General features: G+C 38.0%; 1 protein-coding gene across 5 annotated transcripts in view; it reads right to left on the reverse strand.

Moving 5' to 3' along the window:
- The window catches only part of CEP152 (centrosomal protein 152), a 104385-nt gene that overhangs the window by 60953 nt on the left and 29588 nt on the right, over nt 1-13844 (reverse strand). For all 5 annotated transcript variants that reach the window (XM_060096797.1, XM_060096794.1, XM_060096796.1 and 2 more), the window contains 4 exons: nt 12238-12438; nt 7134-7281; nt 5402-5493; nt 4485-4648 (listed from right to left, as the gene is read on the reverse strand). In XM_060096797.1, the coding sequence (XP_059952780.1) occupies nt 4485-4648; nt 5402-5493; nt 7134-7281; nt 12238-12438 (605 nt within the window). The remainder of the gene's footprint in view (nt 1-4484; nt 4649-5401; nt 5494-7133; nt 7282-12237; nt 12439-13844) is intronic.

The following is a 13844-nucleotide window of genomic DNA, read 5'->3' on the forward strand; positions in this document are numbered from 1 at the left end:
CCGTATGCTAACACATATATAGGGAATCTAAAAAAAAAAATGGTTCTGAAGAACCTAGGGGCAGGACAGGAATAAAGACGCAGAAGTGGAGAATGGACTTGAGCACACGGGGAGGGGGAATGGTAAGCTGGGACAAAGTGAGAGAGTGGCATGGACACATATACACTCCCAAATGTAAAACAGATAGCTAGTGGGAAGTAGCCGCATAGCACAGGGAGATCAGCTCGGTGCTTTGTGACCACCTAGAGGGGTGGGATAAGGAGGGTGGGAGGGAGATGCAAGAGGGAGGAGATATGGGGGTATATGTGTATGTATAGCTGATTCACTTTGTTATAGAGCAGAAACTAGGACACAACTGTGAAGCAACTATACTCCAGTAAAGATGTTTAAAAAAAAAAATCTGAACTAGAAACCACAGACCTAAAGTGCTATATATATTTTTAACACTTCTGGCACATTATTAAATAAAGTGAGTTTGCTAAAGAAAGAAAGAAAGAAAGAAAGAAAGAAAAAACTAAAGTCTTTCTAAAAAAAGAAAGAACAGTACCTGAATTAACATATTTTTTTCTGTTTTTCAGTTTCAGATGATTTCCAATGAAATGTTAATATATATATATATATATATATATATATACACACACATACATATATATGTATATTGTGTGTATTATACATACATGTATACAGAGAGAAAGAGAGGATGAACAAAATATTAGGCTTTTTTTAATATTACAAAAAGAGATCCTGGCGATATACTACATATTTATCAATATACACAACTTTTGTGTGTGTAATATATATAGTGTAAATATGTCTGTAGGTGTAGATCGCCAACTTAAACCACTTCTCTTTATATAGAAATGTAAGACATAAATATGATTATATAAGAAATATAAAACATATTGCAATGCATCTTCCTGTGCTGTGACATGAACTAACTTTCAGCAGTTAACAAATTATGCATCCCTAACTTCTTTTCTTACTGAACGTTGACCACTGAAATAGCACATCATGTACTCCTAGAGGGAGCCAAGTCAGAGCAGAGAGAGTGCTTGCTAAAATAATTTTCTCTTCTTTCCCAAAAGGGAAAAGTCAGCAGTGGTGACCAGCCCTGTATTAGGCTCACTAGTGAGCCCTGTGAAGGTTGGTTCCCCTCAATCCAAATAAACTGTAGTCCCTTATGAAGCCTGCTGAGAAGACCTAGGGAAAAGGCATTCCACTTGTTAAATGTTTATTAGTTGAGCTTCGCAGCCAACTACAATAAGGGAGAGGGGAAGCTGTCTGCAGGCTGCATGAAGATTTAGCTACTCAAATTCCATGAACGTGAAATAGAACACTGAGGCTAAACCCTTAAAGTTTACTAGGCAGTAGCTTGAGGGAGGTGGTAGTCGGGAGTGAAAGCTTGGAGCCGCTAATATTTGGGTCAGTGATTTGAAAGCAGCTCAAGTCAACAAAGAGCTAAAATTCTCAACACTGGGAAAGTGCTGCTTCCTTTTGTTCTAAGAACCACAATCCAGCAGAGGAAAGGTACAAATCTAATCTCTCCTATATCTCCTCTCACTTTGAACTAAGAATAAATATTTTTACTTTTTCCTCAAAGCTGAATTCTTATCCATTAAAGTGCTGGTGGGAGGGATGACTATAAGCTAATCTTTCTCACTTATCCTGCACTTCATTGAACATCTCCTTACTGAGCCTCAGTGACTACCCACTTGCTTTAGTTATTCCCCACTTTCTTGGTTGAATGCAGCTGGCATTCCTTTTGGGACATAGCAATGTGATATCTCAAGATTATTATCTATAGGAATGTGCTTTAAATTACTGTAGGATTTGGGTTATAAGTGCTAATTAAATAGAAAGGGCAAAGAAGTAAATACATTTTAGTAAACATCATGATGGAGTAAGTCTACTTGGAAAGACAAATCTATACACATATACATGTATTATCTACCCAATTCCCAGGCTAATTATGGCACAAATTAAAGTAATAAGTTGGAGAGAGATCTTTTTTGGCAGGAATTAAATCTTTAATCCTCTAAAACAACAACAACAACAATATATATATATATATATAAATGAAGTTTAAGGCAAAACGGTTTGACTGTCATGCAAATAAGAACCAACAGATTTACATGACAATCAAGTTTTGGGTTTAAGTACTGGTTCTGCTGCTAAGGGTCTGTCTTCTTGGGCTAAGGCGTTCAGCTCTTTGAGCTCCGGTTTTCCCAACTCTAAGACGATAATGTGGATCCCATGTTTTCCCCAAGATTTAAATGATGATCAAGGACTTTTTATAAAATATATGTATCCAATCAAAAGTTGATTAATATAAAATCTGATCAATGGTATATTTTAACCAAGCATCTCTTAAATAAAATAGTAACAGCTACCACTGATTAAGTGCCTAATATGTGCCAGAACTTATTACATGAGGCCCTTTATATTCACTATCTATTTTAATCCTTGTTTTATCCCCCAAGGGATATGCTATAATCTACCTGATAGAAAAAGCCTGATAAGAAAACAGGCTCAGAAAAGTCAAGAAACGTGCCCAAGGTCATAAAGTTAGTAATAAATGGCAAAACTATGATTCAAAACAAATCTGGATCTAAAGACCGTGCTCTTTCCACTAGCCCCTTAGAATTAATCTGGCATTAACAGGAAATGAGGCATTCACAGCAGTAAATTTTCCAGATGACTACATTTTAACTTTAAATTTTTATGTAAATCCGTTTAAAGCACATTCATCCTCTTTTTGCTTTAATTAACTAACCAAAGCTGAAGGCTTTCTTCGACAACTCAGGATCATGACTGTGGACATTCTGATGTGGATCAGAACAGGCCTAGATGTATAAAGCTGCTTACCCTGGTGCTTGGCAGCTCCTGCACTGTGAGTTCCTGTAGTTCTCTCCTTGCTGAGGCATAGCCGTCTGGCTGAAGCCCTGGCAGCACCTCTCCCAACTCCATGACCCAGTTACTCTGTGGTCAGTTAGGAAATCAGGTAACTCATGGGGTACCAACAAATCTAAGTCAATATGGCCCTGGGATAAGAGCCCCAAGGTGGCCCCTAATAAATACATCACATAATCTTGGTCTGCCATTTGCTTCTTGGCTTCTTTCTAGATTGTAGTTGGGATCTGTTGAGATGAGAGTCCCTAAAGACTGACCTCCAGATAAATGGAAACTTACTCAACTAATGTAACATCATGTTCCACAGCATCACCTGATTGAGATTTTAATTTACTGAATTTCATTCTACTGTTTTGAAAATGGAATCACAGCATAAGTTCTAAAACTTATTGTGGAACAAACCTTTCAGGAGATTTATACATTTGTATTTAGTTGCATGATACCTGAAACACAACAGGTAGTAAATACTTTCAAGAAACACTAACGATGTTAGTGATGTCAGTCTTAATCTATAAACAAGAGGGTGGTGGTTTCATTCAAGAATGCATTCAAGGGGGACTTCCCTGGTGGTCCAGTGGTTGGGACCCCGCACTTCCACTGGCATGGGGCACGGGTTTGATGCCTGGTCAGGGAACTAAGATTCCACATGCCACGCACTGTGGCCAAAAGATAAAAAAATAAAATTAAATTAAAAATAAATTTAAAAAAGAATGCATTCAAGAAAGGCTTTCCTTAGCCTGAATACAATCTCTTTCATCTTTCATCTTTATCCCAGACCAGTAGAACAAATGGATAAATGCCCCTTTGTACATCAAGCATTACATTTAGCACACAGTACTTAGTTGCTTACAACTGTGTCTCGTTTTCCCCTTCAGACAAAATATAAACTCCTGGTGGGAAGGGAGAATGTCTATTTCATCTTTTGTACTCTACTCCCAGAGCCTTGCATAGCCCCTTACAAATAGCAAGTGCTTCAAAATATACATCCTTTCCTTCGTTCATCTTTTAAGTGTTTAATGGTATCTAAATGTGCTCCCTCTTCTACCACGACCACTCCCACACACACACACCCGCTGGTCCCTAGAAGGGACGATGAAGCACTCTCTTCCATGAGAGTGCTAAAAATATCTGTGTTAAGCAGTGTTAAAATATCTGCATTAAGTGTAAAAGACAGAATCCGTATTTTAAAACTAAGATCACAGTAAGGTTCCTAGGGAAAATTAATGCTCATTTTCTCATATACCATTGATAAATGCCTACTTCCAACACACAGTGTTAACATCATAAAAATAATATGCCCCCACCTTAATAATAAAACATACATAATTCAAGTTGTAGAATTTAACTTACATATTTTAACTAAATCATTTTTACCTTATTGAAACTGAGGTGCCCTACTGCTATTGGGACAGTACAATATTAATACTTGAGGTTTTTGTTAATTTTGATTTCAGACATTGCAACTTCATTAGAAATTACTAAAATATATTGTTCTGCACTCAAGAACCCCTTTTATTATGCATCATCAATATTATTAATGTGAATTCTTCTATAGTAAAGTATTTTCTAGATACCTCTTAACTTTGGATTTTTTCCGGTTGAGTTTCTTAATACCCAAATCCACATACGATTCAGTGAGTTCTATATTTAATTCTCCTTCTGAGTCACTTGGAAATATTCCTAGTTTTGCAGCAGATTCATAGAGAGAAATTTCATCTTTTAGTTCTTTTATTTCTTCCTAAAACACAAAATTATTGCAAGTTATATTATTTTTTATAAGAAGGAATCAGTCATTTCATTCTTCAAAATTCATTTTAATGATTAATAGAAGGCAGAAACGCTTCTTCAAATGCATTTTTGGCATACATTAAAAATAGAAAGGTAGCACATGTCAGGTTTTCAAGTAAGTTGAATGAACAAATGAATAAATGAATGAGAAAACAGATGTAAACAGCTTCTCTCACTCCTCCCTCACATTTTGTCCCCCACAAAAAGCCTCCCTTGAGCTGAGAAGCTGGTGGAAGCACACATCGGCTTACTAGAGTACAGGACAGAGGAGACTGGTTTGCCAAGAAAGTGTTGCACTTTAGTCTGCCAGTGGTGAAAAGGTAAAAAATGCCTCTTTCCAGTGGAGGTAATACTGGAACTCTTCCTCCAGTGGAAAACGTTAAGTGGTGCTGGAGGAGGATGTGAGAGAATGGCAGGTCACTTGTAGGTTTCCCACACTTGTAGATAAACTTATCTCTGGGACACCTCCAGAGATGAAAGGTTATGCCATGCGAAGGAAGGGGCTGGGCCCTGGCTCTGCAGTTGGACAGACCTGGGCCTGACTACCTAGATGTGTGGGTGAGGCTGTGAACGACTCCCACGGGCTGGATTGGAGACGGTCCAGCCACCTCTTTTATACAGAGAAAGCCAAGGCTCAGAAAGGTGATGTAACCAACGCCTAATTCAGTTACCCATGGAGTCTCTTTCCAGTGGCAACACTCACTTGCAAAGCCTTGTTCATGTTTTCACTCATAGCATGTGCCTTTTGTGCTTGCTGCATCTGGAGCCGTAGCTGAGCCACCTCCTGTACTGAGCCTGTGGGAGAAAGAATCATAGAATACACCAGATGTAAAGGGACAAAGTGCCTGTGACGTACAAAAGAACTTGAATCCGCTGAGGCTACAGAAGGTGGAGCTCTGCTTTTTTACCTTTTAGCTACCTTTTTAGGAGCACAGAGGTACAGCTAGTAGGACCCAGAAGGCATAGGTCTGGTGCAGACATTTCCAAGATTTAGTATGGCTCCCCATAGGTCCCTGGGAAGTTGAAGACACAGGCTACTGCGACTTTGCCATGAATCAAATCAGCCACGTCTACAGACCTTAACACTCCACAAGTCCTTTAACAGGAGCAGAACATTCCAGCTCACAGAAAGCCAGAGCAAAAATTCTTTGGAAACCATTTCTACCATCTAATAAGAAGACTACATCTTGCTGCCTTTCGCTTCTCTCTGAGTTCTTTTATTTCCACAACCCCACCTCCACATGTACAAGAAGCATATTGGTATTGTACTTCTGAAGCTCTAGTAACCTAATATTCTAAATGGTTTAAAGGTTCCCATTTTAAAAGGACTTTATTGGATTTCCTCAAAAGAAAATGAGCATCTGGAAAATGGTTAAGCAAAGTAATGATGGCATATAATGCAACAAAAGAAAATCATATTTTCAAAGTCTTTAATGGCAAGGGAAAAGGCTCAGTAAGTAATGCCATGTGAAACAAAAGGATACAAAACTGAACACAGAGGTGGGACCTAAATGGAGTATGATGAAAATTTTGCCTCCACCAAAACCCACACACACACATTTAGACAGTCTTTTCAATTTCTGAATAACCCACTCTTACATACATTGTATCAATAGTCTGATTGACATCATATGCCAAGGTCTGATTATTCATCAGTTGATGAATAATCATTGAGCTATCTTCAGTGTGAGCTATTCACCAGCAAACCAGGCAGTTTTGTCTGTACAGTAGTGTTTGTATAAACATTAGATTATTTTTTTGCATTTTACTCTCCTATCATTTTCTTAAATAAGAAATAAAAGTACTACTGAAAGTGATAGGAAGCATATGTCTCAAACTTAATACCATGAAGACCATACTAGAAATCTTAAGCGTGACAAAAACGTAACATATGGGCTTCAACTGACCAGGTAAGCGGCTACTCCACTTAGAAGAAAAGAAAAATTAAAGAAGTTATATAAAAGGATAGAACTATATGATCAAAGATAGAGTCTAAAAGCAAAATATAGTGGGATTTCATGACCATTTTTAGCTTTCAGGTATAGAACCTATCTTAACATATATTTTATTGTTCAATTTTTTCACATTCAGCTTTGATTTATTTTAAAATATACTGTGTACAGAAGCAGGGAACTGTCTATATGTGTGTGTTCATTTCACTTGAAGGAAATACATTTAAACATTAACAACAGTTATCTCTGGGTAGTAGGATTATTGGCTATTTTTATTTTCTACCTTATACTTGTCTGGGTTTTCCAAATTATCTAATGAAAATACACCACACCTCCATACATATATACCAGTAACGATGTTAAAAAAAATTTTGTCACCAATGATCTTTCCTGGATTGTTATAGTAACTCACGGATCCTACTGTGTGCCCTCCACATATTTCTACTAGACTTCTGGGGAGCCATCACCCACGCAGACACCAACCTGAGTGCAACAAGTTGGCACATTGCTTCTGGCTCTCCTCCAGGCTTCTCGTCAATCTGTTAATGATCTCAGTCTTTTCTAATTTGGTTGCTTCTTGATTCCTTTCCAGTTGTTTAACCTGATCTTTCAAATGACAGCAAATATCTTCCTAAATAGAAAAAGTGTCCAAGAAGTCATTTTCATGATCAGTTAGTTATTAAATATTAAACTAACAGTTATGATCTTACATACTTGGATTTTAAGTCAAATATAAAATCATCACCTGGCAGGATCACCTCTTTTACAAGGTCAAGTGCACAGGACTGGGAGTCAGAAGAACACACTTATACGATCAAGTCATCAACTTCTCAGTCTGTTTTTTCTTTTGTAATTACGATAATAAAGGTTAAATTTGAATTTGATGGCTTCTAAAGTCCCTCTCTGCTCTATATTCACAAGGCACTGTTGTTCTAAAACTAGATTTTATTCAAGCCAAAGGAAATGTATTACATGCCTATTTGCATTTTACAGTCTCAGTATAACTGTATGTATACATATTTAGGCAGACCACTTTGAACCATGGAATTTGTATCCCAAGTCAGCAAGGATACAAACACATGGAAACTCACTCTATTCTGAACAGCCAAAAGCTCATTCTATTCTGAACAGCCAAAAATTATCTCTCCCTCTTCTGAACTTCTTTTAAACTTGATCTGTTTCTCTCATGTTTTTCTTTCCACCTTTTACATGTCTTATTTCTCTTAATAGTCTCTTTGAAGGTGCCTGTGCAGTGTTTTATACATAGGGAGTGCTACAAAAAAACACTTGAAAAATGTCAAAGAAAAACAGACAGGATAAATGTGTGAGTGTATGGAAATACATGGAAATATATAGAAAATCTAGAGCATGTATATAATATATTCAAATGTCTACAAAAAGAAACTGTGTTTGGAAGTAATGAGCCATGGGAATCCCATTCCCAGGTAGAAGAAATCATCACCCCTCATTCAAAAAGGGCTACACAGGCTGAATTCCAAGCAAATAGCAGCACATGTGAGAGGCAGAGAAGTAAATTAAGGTAATTGGCTGATGTTACCTGAAAAAGCCTGAGGAAAATAAGTAGTAAGAGGAATATCAAGAAAGGACTTTGAAGCAGAGAAAAGGCATGTGGGGCCTGATTTATAGCATAATCTAAAGCCCAGTAATGCCTTAAGGATACAGATAGAAAATACACCTCATAAGGGTACTACTAACAGTCTCCTTAAGCAGAGGAAAGGGACTCTGAAGTCTCCTCTTTTAGCTTAAAAATTCATGTGAATTTTGTATTCTATTTCATAATGTAGTCATGTTGGCTTTAAAGTTTTTCTACCAAATTTCTGAGCAAAATGAAGCTTCTGGAAACTGGTCCATGTTTATTCAACCGTGCAAACCTCTTGGCACACTGCTGCTGACTCCGAGGCCAGCTTGAAAAGCTTGGTTCTAAAGCACCAAAGTAACATGGCAAACACAGCGAATGAGCTAATATTCATGACAGTGTGAATGTGTGTGCAAGAGGTGGGGGACAACTAACATTTATGTGCCAGGGAGGCCACAATAGCTTTTACAAGAGACTGAGAACTGGCCAAAAAAAGTTCAAGAAAAGGTAGTTATGAAAACCATTACAAAGAAGAGGCAGACCATGGCAATAATTTGGCTATATGCAACAATCAATTAAGAGTTCCCTGGTGGCCTAGTGGTTAGGATTCTGGGCTTTCACTGCCACGGCCCGGGTTCAATCCCTGGTCAAGGAACTAAGATCCCCACACGCTACATGGACAGGGATGGGGAAAGAAAGTGTCTTAGGCAACAATCAATTAAGCTACTCTGTTTCCTGTTGACAAGTTCAGGGAAACAGATTATACTCATAAAACTATGCAATTTAAATACTAAGAAACAAAAAAAACCAAATGGTTCCATCTTTTCCATGATTAGCCTGAGTGAGAACACTCAGTTCAAGACTGATAGAGAGGCAGACGTCTTTTAAGACTGAATGAGACAATTGTAGTGATAAAGAGATAACAGCTGAATCCACTAGAGCAAATAGAATTGAACAGATATGCAGTGCACAAAAAAAAAAAAAAAATGAGGATTAGTCTACACTCACAGAGGTCTGTGGGAGTCTCTTAGCCAATAGGAAGTGTTTAAGTACATAGAACGTTTTTTAAAAGGTTAGAAAATAGATCAGGTAAAGGTCATAACATAGAAACCAAAGTCCATGACTTCACCAAAAGCTGAAGATTTCAAGAAGACCAGAGTGAATAAAGGTTTTATACCATCGAGGAGATAATCAGAGATCTTAACCTGTATCAGGAGGAAGTACTACAGAAGGCAGTTTGGACAGATGACCAGAGATCTTAGAATATGACACTTCTATGAATGGGAGAGACAGTATGGAGGAGAGAGCCTAGGAGATAGTTTGCTATTAGAGTTCTGTCAGTGCAGAAACACTATGAGCTGCAAGAAGCTCATTTCTTCTCATCTTCTCTGTCACACTAAAAAACCCAAGAGGAACTCAGCCAAAATAAAAAGAACTGCTATATGTTGAGGGTGTGTACAATCCTCTCTACCAGAAAAGCTGATGACTTAAGGAAAACATTAAATTAATAATATAATTTTACAAACCATGTTTTTCTCAAAATATACTAGTTGCACAGAAATTCAAAAAAACACAATTATACGATGGATTGCTAGTTCTCCCATCACATGGAATAAGGTAGTCCCTGTGTTGAGTTTTGTCTTTCGAAATATAATTAAATCTACATAAAACTTGTTTACATCCTGATGTTTAGCTGTTTTCAGTAAAAGTTTACTGAACAAACGAAATAATATGACTAGTTTACAATTTTTGTCCTTTCCCTCCAAGAACAAGTTTTTCCCAAAGCAGAGATTTTCAACTTTTTGCAAGGGGCGGTATGAACTTCTTGGAAAATCTGAATAAGCTCATGGGTCTTCTCAAAAAAACTGCATATACTGACACCCAAGAGAAAATCATACCCACAATTTCAGAGGATTCATCAGCTCCCTGGAGCCTAGTCATGGACTGCCTTAGGAGATGCCAGGTTAAGAATCTCTTGTCACTAGCAAAACTTAACAATGTGTGAACATCTACTCTGCTACACTGTCATACACATAGGTACACACTTGTGTGTGACTACATGAGAGCCACTCAGAACATTAGCAAACTTATTCAAGTTCATCTGCTAAATCACCCAGTTATTTCCTTGCTACTCTTTTTCAAGAGTTGTTTTGGGCTTCCCTGGTGGCACAGTGGTTGAGAGTCCGCCTGCCGATGCAGGGGACACGGGTTCATGCCCCGGTCCGGGAAGATCCCACATGCCGCAGAGTGGCTGGGCCCGTGAGCCATGGCCGCTGAGCCTGTGCGTCCAGAGCCTGTGCTCCACAACGGGAGAGGCCACGACAGTGAGAGGCCTGCATACCGCAAAAACAAAACAAAACAAAAATACATATATATATATATATTGCTGAGCCAACTGATAGCAAATTGACAGCACAAAAGGGATACGAGAAGAAACATTCCCAGAAAGGAAAACCCTAGGCACTTTGGAATCACCACTTTGCAAAGCAGTTATACAACTGTAAGCAGAAGCTAACATCAGTGCTATGCTCTGCTCCATTTAAAACAAAAAAAGAAAAGAAAAGAAAAAATCAAAATCACTCACAGAATGCAACAGTGGAAAAGACCTTAATCAATAACTTCAACGTATGGTTCAGGGGTCTGAAGCCTAGTCAGCACAGAATTAAAACTTTGTTCTGTCTAGGGTTCTAGTCTAGGGTTCTTCTATTGAGGGGTTGGGGGAGGTGAGAAAAGAGAATGGAGCAGGCACAGGGCTTGAACACACTAGGAATTGCTCCCAGCCTGTCCCTGTGTAATTGTGCCCACGTCAGCAGAGAATGGAGAGATCCTCAACCCAGCATGGAAAAGCCACCAGACTCCACTCCTCTCGTCATGCAAGGAGGCACCACTCTCCCCGTCCAACTTTCATGCTGCTACCCAAACACAGACAAGCTTAGTAAAACCATATCTCAAATTCCATTTGTTTAAAATATTATATAAAGTAGACTTAATAATTTGTCACAGGCTTTGTCTTTCCCCACCCGTATATATCCTTCACACTGATCAAATTCACAATATTTTTCTACATAAAAAGAATAAAAAACCTTATGTAGGAAAATAAGTCTAATAAAAACATAAACACATATGAAAGTAAAATAAAATGAAATGGTATACAATTATTATTGCCAATAACACAATCTTATATAGCTCTACCTAAATCATGGAAAAATTCAGAGTCAGCTGTATAAATAAGAAAGAACAACCCAAATCAGTGTGAATTTTAAGTGTGGTGGGATTTTCCAGACCCTCACATCTTATTATTCTTCTCTTCTTTCCTTGGGTTAAATTAATTCTGAAATTACATTGAGAAAAATGATCTCTGAAATGTTATTCATTCAACTGATTCCCTGGGGTTTTGGAGCACAAGCAAACCCACTATCTGACTCACCCTCAGCTTACAACATTTTATTCTCTTTGGGGCAAAGGTAAAATTAAAACTGTGAAATATGCTCGAGTTTCATATCTAAATGATTTTTAGATCAGAATCTCTTCCCTATTGATTACACTATTCTCCAAATTAACTCTTCTCCCAAGATCTAGACAATCTTTATTGACAGGTTAATAACTAAAACACTGGGAGACCCAAGAAAAGCCTTCTCCTCCTGGTTAGCTCCCAGGACAACCTCTCAAGTCCAGGCTAGCTCCCAGACACTCCTTCCTTTCAGTCCGGATTTTTTGAGGTCATATGAACAATATGCACAAATACTCGACAAACGAAGAACTAGTAATGTGAGAACTGAGAAAGTACTAACCAATCCTATAAGAGGAAGGAATTCCAATAGTATGTCTTGAAGGCATATTCATAGATAAAACTCTTTGGACTTTTAAATTATACTCATACACCTACTGCAAACATCCAGCATTTCTATATGATGAATTGCAAAATGTCAGTTATAAAAAATAACCAGCTTTACGTGTTTATAACAGTTGCTCATTTGAAATCATCCCAACCTGTTCTTTAAGTGCAGTAACTGTAGCATCCAATTTCCTTTGCAAGGACAGCACTTGCTCTTCATACTTCCTTGTGAGGCCCATAACGATGCTCTCATGCTGCTCCCTCGCATGCTGAAGTGATTCCGAATGACGCAGGTCCAGCAGCTGCTGCTTCAGGCTGTCCAGAGCCATTTCAGTTGTTCTGGACTTCTTAATCATCTAGTAAATACACACAGGACACCTATGCTTACGGTATTTTGACTGTGCTCTCTTTATGAATTTTAACTCTAAAAATCAACCACGCTTAATTAAATGAAAGTAGAGAAGAAAGGGTCTCCCCATGGTGGCTCTAGTTCCTTAAGACTTCACTAGCTGGGACCCACCAGGCCCATGGTTGCTGGAAACATTATTCACGGAGAAAAAAAAACCTGTAGTTGTTTGAGGAGAGTGACAGAGGATTATGCGCAAATGATGGCAACATAGGTACCAGGCAAGGAATCTGCTGCTTCTATACCGGACCCAGTGCTGTTTGCATCCCTCTTTGCTCCAAGTGTAGGGGGAAATCCAATCGTTAGGTCATAGAAGAATGACAACTGTTTGAGAGACTGATGAAACCTGTCAATGGTCACTTACTAAAAAGAAAGTTTTGAAAACTGTAACTGTATAGTTGTTATGAAATAATTGTGTAGCAGGTTAAATAATGGCTCCCAAAAGATGCCCATGTCCTAACCCCTGAAACCTGTGAATATGTTATGTTACATAGCAAGGGGAAATTAAGGTTGTGACTGAATTAAAGTTGCTAATCAGATAACCTTAAAATAAGGAGATTGTCCTGGATTACTAGGGTGGACCCAATGTACACAGAAGGGTCCTTAAATGAGGAAAACTGAGGCAGAAAAGTCAGAACCAGTAACTTCTGGCTCTGAAGATGGAAATGGGCCGTACACCAAGGAATGCAGGTGGCCTCTAGAAGCTGGAGAAGGCAAAAAAAAAAAAGTATTCTCCCCTAGAGTCTCTAGATAGCAACACAGCACTACTGACACCTTGATTTTAGCCCAATGAGATCCACATCAGACTTCTGACCTTCTGCCTGTAAGGTAATAAATTTGTGCTGTTTTAAGCCACTAAGTTTGTGGTGATCTGTTACAGCAGCAATAGAAAACTAATACACTTGGTGATTCTGTTGCTTTTTAAATTTATGCTACTTTATTTTTTATAAATGTAATTTCTAACGTATAAAAAGATTACCAAAAGATCATGTAGGTTACGACATAAAAGCAATTCAACTCTTTAATAATTACCATTTTTCAAAAAGTTTAAAATGATGATAATCTATATTACACACAAAATTAAAATTTCAATTGAGGCCTCTTCTTCATTCTGTTCCAGAGATTGCCTATTTACCCAAATACCACTTTAACTGCTTAAGACATTCATTCATTTGTTCAGTAAATAAGGTGGACACTTTGTGCCAGGCAGGGTTCCAAGCACTTAAGGACATGATGACAAAACAGCCAAGGTCTAAAGTCCTACTACTTTCTGGTGAGAAAAGACAGACAATAACAAGTAAACAAAAGAGATAATTTCAGATATTTTTAAAATAGAGTGATAAAATATGACACAGT

Source organism: Mesoplodon densirostris, chromosome 4 (genome assembly GCF_025265405.1).
Source record: "Mesoplodon densirostris isolate mMesDen1 chromosome 4, mMesDen1 primary haplotype, whole genome shotgun sequence".
NCBI lineage: Eukaryota > Metazoa > Chordata > Mammalia > Artiodactyla > Ziphiidae > Mesoplodon > Mesoplodon densirostris.